The 7600-nt window shown below is 46.5% G+C and overlaps 1 protein-coding gene across 3 annotated transcripts; it reads left to right on the forward strand.

The window, feature by feature from the left end:
- Positions 1-1064: 1064 nt before the first annotated feature.
- Positions 1065-7592, forward strand: arg1 (arginase 1). 3 transcript variants are annotated; one of them, XM_030754503.1, is made up of 9 exons: positions 1065-1175; positions 1256-2019; positions 2140-2212; positions 4006-4180; positions 4571-4730; positions 4800-4894; positions 5172-5276; positions 5368-5504; positions 6803-7589. In XM_030754503.1, the coding sequence occupies exons 2-9, from the start codon at positions 1900-1902 to the stop codon at positions 6964-6966; spliced, it is 1029 nt and encodes a 342-aa protein (XP_030610363.1). In that variant the 5' UTR covers positions 1065-1175; positions 1256-1899; the 3' UTR covers positions 6967-7589. The 3 variants fall into 3 exon arrangements, with proteins under 3 accessions (XP_030610363.1, XP_030610365.1, XP_030610366.1); XM_030754505.1 differs by lacking the exon at positions 2140-2212 and having other exon boundaries at positions 6803-7592; XM_030754506.1 differs by lacking the exon at positions 1065-1175 and having other exon boundaries at positions 1885-2019; positions 6803-7591.
- Positions 7593-7600: the final 8 nt, after the last annotated feature.

Below are 7600 nucleotides of genomic sequence, written 5' to 3' on the forward strand. Positions count from 1 at the left end.
CCCTAAAATTTTCACAATTAAATCCATTTTCCTGAAATAATCCACTGGAATCGAGGAGGATTCGTTACAAGGATTTATTCCCACAAAGTGTTACAAAACGCAGCAAGCCCCTCCCGGGAGTGTACAGCCTTAAGCGGTTAGTCCAGCAAAATAGAAGCAGTGCAGGCAAAGAAAAAAGCTGCTCCAACCGCGACAAACAGGGCAATTATACCCTGTCCGCGGGACTTTCCTCCACCCCAAATTAATATGCATAAGTTTTCATCACCCTTTGATATTTAATCCTCACCCCATCAACACCCTTCACCCACTTTAGGACACATGCTTAAGGCTGCAGCTCACAGGTCTAGCTCATAGGTCACAACAGTTCAAACAGAGGTTACCAGTGATGACCTTTTCTACTCAAACATCTGTTAAGATAAGATCATCAGTCCCCCACTTAGCCAGGTTTTTAATTTCTTCCCCCCCTTTGGGCTGTAAACTGCGAGGGGCCCACAGAACTCCCTTTTTGGGAGTGCACCTGCCGTAAAACTCGACTGAAACATGACGGTAAAGTCCAAGTGTCAAGTAAGACAGTGCTTACACCAGCAACTCTTCAAAGGCCTCAAACAGACAATCTGATCACACAGGTCCTTCACTTTTGTCTCTCTAAAGATGTTATTCCTCTCTCCTACATCCTCGCTTGCAGCTACATGCAAATAACCAATTATGCAAATTGGGTGATGATGTCATATAGCGACTTTTAGGACATCCAATAGCTACTTTCCTTGCTGAGGAGTGGGCAACAGTGTTTCGAAATACAACCCACTCCCAAGCAGCTGCTTCCACAAGCAAACGTGAACGCCGGCGCTTGGTAGAGAAAGCGGGTTGGGTGATACCAAGTTTTTGTGGGGAGAGGGGGGTTACATTACCAAATGATTAAATATGCTAGTACTTTACCCCAAATTGATAATGAATAAAGAAAATTAACATGTTGTTCATGTAAGATTTTTTTTTTGTAAATGAAGTGACTTTATTGGGGGTTTATAGTGATTGGATCAGATTATTGGGGGGGGGGGGGGGGGGCGCTCTTGTGCGGCGCTCCTATGCATTGCATAGTGGTTCTGTTTCAGCGTGGGACTTGGAAGCTTCTTGCTGTGTCTGAATGTGGAAATGCAGTCCACAGACCTGTAGCTGTGGTGAGTGTTGACAGTGTAAAATGTGAAAGCCTCTCTGCTGCATTTACTGCATCTTCTGTTTCCTTGCTCTCCTCGCACAGCCGCGTATCCGGTCTCGAGCCCCTTTCTGAGACAGATGTGCCAGCTTTGATCACGACCACGCAGAAGACACGAAAACATTTTCCTGCAGTTCACCTGTAAAATCACATCTACGTTTCTGCATTATTTTAGATCGCAGCTGTTACGTCGCGTGGAACAGGTGCACCGCGACACATTTAAATTCACCTGTGACCCAGCAGAACTGGACATTGTAAACCAAAGAGACGAGAAGCTAACAGAGGCAGAACCTTTCAAGCCTGCAGCTGATTTAGAACCACCAGGTAACCTAACCCCACTGACTGCTGTCTGTGGACCGTGCGAGGAAGACGGAGAGAACCCACGCCACAGGGAGAAGATGAAAACTACACACAGAAAAGCCCCGGCCAGATGGTGGATTCGAACCCAGGACCTTCTTGCTGCGAGGCGAATCACTGCTGCCTGGAATATTTTAACAAAATCATGATTGCTTCATTGGCATGACTGGGCCTCCCTACCTCAGCTGGGGACGTTTAGGCGTTTCAAACTGACGTTAAACACGCCTGACGTCACATCTCAGCGAGGAGCCTCCTCCTGACGTCACGTAGAGTTTTTAGGGGATTTGCGCCGGTCGGTGGATCATTGATGGTGTGCGCGCGTGGGTATCAGCATGAGGAGCGCCAGGACGTTGTGGCAGGTCGCTGTGATGGTGAAGCGGAGCCTTCATCATCACCATCCTCCTTCTCAACGCTCTGCGGGGATCATCGGAGCACCTTTCTCCAAGGGACAGGTGAGAGCGCGAGGATAAACTGTGTGTGTGTGTGTGTGTGTGTGTGTGTGTGTGTGTGTGTGTGTGTGTGTGTGAGTGAGTGAGTGATCCTCCAGCCTCTCCTTGTGTGTTTCGCTGCAGTCCAGAGGCGGAGTGGAGCAGGGACCGGACAGGATTCGCGCCACCGGCCTGCAGCAGCGGCTGCAGCAGCTGGGTGAGTGTGAGAAGCTCTCCGCCTCTGTGAGGACATCAGCGGCTGCAGGTCCGATTCCCGTCAGCGGGAGGTTGTGTTTAGGTGGTTTTAATTTTGGAACTGTGCGATGATGCCAAAAAGCACCCCTTAATATGAGATAATAACAGTGATATATAAGAAAATAAAACAATGTGACAAAACAAACAATTTAATAAAATTAAAAACTAACCTGATGTCAAACTAAATAAAGTAAAATAAATGTGTATTAAATGTGAAATAATCAGAGTGAGCCGGAGCTTCAGGGCAGGTCCTGCGGGAACTGGAAGCTCAGGAATTTAATCCATCACATCAGCACATATTTCTCCTGTTCAGAGATCAGAAAGCTGCTGCACACAGTTCAGCAGAAAACAGTCAGAATTCATTCAAGCAGCAGAACCTGAGCGTTTGTGCTCTGCAGCATCCGGACTAATGATCAGTGTGTTTAAATGCTGTTTGTGACTTTTTGTCGCTGAATTAAAGTTTGTGACATGAAATCTCAGTACGTAGCATTTGGGAGCCGTGCATTCTTCCTAATTTCAGACTTTTCCAGTTCAGGAAACAGGATTCTTCTGAAGTTGACCTGGCTTTTTACCGCGTGATCACTTTCAGCTGCCTTGGATGGTTAATGTTCGCCCAGATTAATTTATCGCTCTACGTCCCGAACAGAGCCGGGCACAGCTGGGCACAGATGTTTGATGGACCTCTAACCACCTCTGGTTTGGAGATCTGGTCTTTGATACATCAACCACAGACTTCGGCAGCAGGAGCACAGAAAGCTCAGAGCTTCATCAGGGACAGAAAAATCCAACAGATGGACTCTGTTTAGTCACAAAAAGAAAATTAATCTGTAACTTTGGTAAAACATTCACATTTGAAACATTGATTCAACCATCACCGTAGGCAGTCTCAGTCTTTGGCACAGTTTGAATCTTAAGTTCTTCCTGCTCGGAGCCTTTGGAGCGTGACTGCTCTGTGTTTGCTCAGTTAACTTTATTCAACACATATTAAACAAAGGTGTGTTTAACAAACATCTTTGTGGCCAGCCTGTCAAAGGGCATGGAAAAACATTCACACCTATGGGCAATTTAGAATAACCAATTAACCAGAAACCGGAGTAAAGCTGCACAGACACAGGGAGAACACGCAAACTCCACACAAGGAAGATTTGAACCTAAGACCTTTTTTGCTGTCATACAGTAGTGCTAGCCACCACGCCACCATAGTGCCCATGTTAAACACACCCTTGTTTAATATCTGTTGGACAAAAGTGTGTTTATTAAACCCCAGTTCCAAAAAAAACCAAAAAACCCTTTGAGCTGATTTGTTGGTGCGCTGGTATAAAAATGAAATCTGGATGCATTTAATAAGACAGCACGTGTGGCAAATGTGACACTTTCTGGTTAGAATGAATCTAAAGGAATTACTGTAAGCCGGAGTAATGTCCTCAGGAGAGGTGGAAACATTTGTGATTCTGCACATGCTCAGTTTAATTGTTGGAGCAGCCCTGACCTTCATTTACCAGCAGCAAACAGTGAGTGTTTACAGGTCCATATGGGTCAGTGAACATCTCATTACACCATCTTCTTCAAGTCAGACCTGTGCAGGTGAACCTCTCAGGCTGTGCTCTTATTGGTCACTTATTCCTCAGCGTTTACAAAAAAACCAGGACTCTGATCTGCTTGCTGCCAATGTTCACACAGAGAGCATGCTGGGAAAACACTGTACCCTTTAATGTTGGATAATCAATATGACTGAGCCTGTGTGTGTGTGTGCAGGCTGTGCAGTGAAGGATTATGGGAACCTGACATTTGAAGATGTGACCGTGGATGAGCCTGTGGGTTTGCTGAAAGGTGTGAGGGCAGTGGGAGGTGCCAACCGGAGGCTGTCGGAGGCGGTGCGGGCAGTGAAGGAGGATGGGCACACGGCCGTGATCCTGGGAGGAGACCACAGGTCGGTCCATAAAGGAAGAGGAAGTCAGGACAACAAACACTGAACAGAAAAAAGATCTCACTCCTCTTTCTTCTTTCTGCTGCTGCCTTTAGGGGGCGCCAAAGCAGATCATCTGCCTGCATCTCACCCTATCCCAGTACCCCCCACCCCCCAGCATGTCCTCCTTCACTGCATCCATGAACCTCCTCTGTGGTCTTCCTCTTTTCCTCCTGCCTGCCAGCTCCATCTTCAGCGTATCCTCTCTCCCTCCTCTGCACGTCCAAACTTCTCAGCCTCTCTGACTCTGCGTCACTCTGATGTTTCCAGGTTTCTGCTCTCTTTATTGATCCATACCTGCAGAGAATGTGAAGTAGTCCTGGTAAACATCCTGTTTCTGGTTTCCTTCCTCAGTCTGGCAATTGGATCTATCCACGGTCACTCGGCGGCAGTCGGGGAGCTGAGCATCGTGTGGGTGGACGCCCATGCCGACATCAACACACCACTGACCTCGTACACGGGAAACATCCATGGGCAGCCCGTGTCCTACCTGCTCCATGAGCTGCACTCCAAGGTGAGCTCAGCAGCAGAGATCTTCATCACGCTGTCACGCTGAATCATTAACTCTTCTCTTCCTTGCCAGATTCCCGTTTTACCGAACTTCTCCTGGCTGAAGCCATGCGTGTCCGCCAGGGACGTGGTCTACATCGGCCTGAGAGACGTGGATCCAGCAGAGCAGTGAGTCCATGCAGAAACCCACCTGTCTGAAACCCTCTAAAAACAGTCAGACATCCTTCTGGGCACTCTACCTGCTATCTTGAGGCATTTAGAAGATTATCTACTTTAAATCTGTTATAAATGCTCTTTGGGACACAAAAACGACAAAATCTGTAGCCTGATAAAAGTTTACTAAACTCGCTCTATAATAAGGTTCAAAAAGCTGGAAGTTTAAAGTGTCCTCAGTGGACCTGCCTGCAGGGTTACACTGTTGTTCTTAAACTTTTCTCCTCCTCAGCTACATCCTGAAGATGCTGGGTGTGAAGATGTTCTCCATGTCTGAGGTGGATCAGTTCGGTGTGGCCCGAGTCATGGAGGAAACATGTGACTACCTGTGTGCCAGGTACTGTTCACGTGAACCTGTAACAACATGGTCATCTGAGCGGACGCAGTTCTGCTTTTAAATATCAAAAATGCTTTTTGGTGTTTAACAGAGGGAAGAAACCGATTCACCTCAGCTATGACATCGACGCCATCGACCCCTCTGTTGCCCCAGCAACTGGGACGCCTGTAGTCGGAGGGCTCACCTACAGAGAGGGAGTTTACATCACAGAGCACCTGTGTCAGACAGGTACGACTCATAAACCACAGGAAAGCCAAAAGTTTTCCCTCAGTTAAAGCATGGGTGATCCTCCCCTTCAGGTGGAGCGCCGGGTTCCTGCTCCGGTCCACATCCGCCACTCCCAGGATCAGTTTACACTAGATTTTCCAGTAGAAACAACAGGGAAATGTTTTTAGTGTAAGCAGCTCATGTGGCTGCTTACACTAAACACATCAACTGGGGGTGGTGATGAGGACGAATGACATGCAGGAAACGGCCAGAGACCCCGGAGACGCTTCAGTACCTGGGTCACATTGCCTCTGTTCATGGCTGAAGTCCTAAGTTCATAACAAAGAATTTGTCTGATAAAACCCTCGTTTGTGTTAGTTTAAGTCTTTATTTACCCGTGAAATGATCAGTGGAAGCGTGTGGTCACATGACGCTGAAGCTTCCTGTTAGTGACAGCGCTTTAGACGTTTACGCCGGTGACGTACGTCAAATATTTCAAACTGCCAAATTTCTGAGAAACAGCTGCGAAAACTGAGTCAATGAACTCAACGATAAACTGAAGCATGTGAACATCACATCATTAAATAATATGTTAAAAAATTAATAATGATTAATACAAATAAATACACAATAATTAGCTATAAAAATAATTAATGAAAAGAAATAATAATTAATGAAAATAAGTATATTATTAGCAGCCATGTTTGAGACCTTGTCACAAACCACATACCGAGTGTAATGTTGTCAGGTGACATTTCGAAACAACAGTTGGCGATGATCAATACATTCACAGAGGCATTAGAAACACCGGCACAGGGACTGTCAACAACCACATGGTGACCTCAGGTTACCAGGGAAATGTGTGTCTCTTGTGGCCGGCTGTCAAGTGCTTGCTGGCGGTTGTTAGCATGAAATCAGTCACAAAGACAGCATTTCAATGAAAACCTTGTGATTACTTTGGTCACCTGTAGTTTGCGTGGAAATTGCAGACTTGTCTGAAAACACTTGCAAACTGCTCGGCAGGCGTTTGTGGAACTACAGAAGTGTGACGCAAATTGGAAACAAAGGCTGTTTGCACCTTTTGAAATGTGTTAGCTCCAAGTTTTCATTGAAGCGCTGTTTTGTGACCGATTTCATTGAGCTACCTCCAGGATGATCACTGACCGATCTCTAGGTTTACCCTGCAAAGTCTAAAATATGAACACCTGTTCATCGCTACCGCACGCCACACAGCCTAAAACAGGAGTATGAAAAGATGCAGTATAACCAGGAAGTGACCATAAATCTTTTTTTTTTCTCGCTCTTCTTCTCTCCTGCAGGCCTGCTGTCAGCGGTGGACCTAGTGGAGGTGAACCCTCTGAGGGGTCAGACGGAGGAGGACGTCCGCTCTACTGTCAGCACCGCCGTCGACCTGGTGCTCGGCTGCTTCGGACGTGTGCGTGAGGGAAACCACGCGCCGGATTACCACCTCCCTGAACCTTAATACTGGCCTCTCCAATGACACCTGAAGGTCTTGCTCATCCCCAACAGAAACTGAAGGACCAATCAGATTTTTCCCTCTAAAGCCCACAGGTGGTTCATTTCATACAATTCCTTCTGCATGATGTCACCTGTCTGCACGCTGTAACAGTCGTAATTGTGATGTCTCTTTACGACAGTCTGGTCTTGTTGTGTTGATGTCACCAGTGTGCGCCCACCGCTCCTCGGTAGAGAGCGCGGGAGATGTTCTTGCAGACAGACATTTTGGCTTGAGGCGGACCTTTCCCTTTTATTTTTTGTACCGTCATAGGTTGTATGAACACTGCTCGTTTTCATGTGTGTTTATGTAGCAGCCGTTCAACCGGGCTTCATAAGGTTGTGAAGATTACGTTTATTAAAACGGCAACACTGAAATTCTCAGTGCCAGTGTGCTTGTGTGTTTTTTTGGCTGCTCGCCGCCTCCTCTTCACCACCGAACACAACCCAGACGTTACGCCTTGAAGATCTGGTCTTCCTGCCAACGGAGCGCATGCTCTGATTATAATAGCATCAATTAGCAACTGATCAATCACCTGTTTTGTTTTTAATTATTAAATTTATATGTAAAAAAAAAGTGTTTACTTCTTTTTTTAATACAA

The sequence above is a fragment of the Archocentrus centrarchus genome, chromosome 19 (genome assembly GCF_007364275.1).
Source record: "Archocentrus centrarchus isolate MPI-CPG fArcCen1 chromosome 19, fArcCen1, whole genome shotgun sequence".
Lineage (NCBI taxonomy): Eukaryota > Metazoa > Chordata > Actinopteri > Cichliformes > Cichlidae > Archocentrus > Archocentrus centrarchus.

What these genes read in the sequence shown, in the direction of transcription:
- arg1 (XM_030754503.1), top strand. Translation starts at nt 1,900, where the DNA reads ATGAGGAGCGCCAGGACGTTGTGGCAGGTCGCTGTGATGGTGAAGCGG. An exon ending in TCCATGAGCTGCACTCCAAG is followed by an intron (nt 4,731 to 4,799) that starts GTGAGCTCAGCA and finishes CTTCCTTGCCAG; the next exon opens with ATTCCCGTTTTACCGAACTT. An exon ending in AGAGCACCTGTGTCAGACAG is followed by an intron (nt 5,505 to 6,802) that starts GTACGACTCATA and finishes TCTCTCCTGCAG; the next exon opens with GCCTGCTGTCAGCGGTGGAC.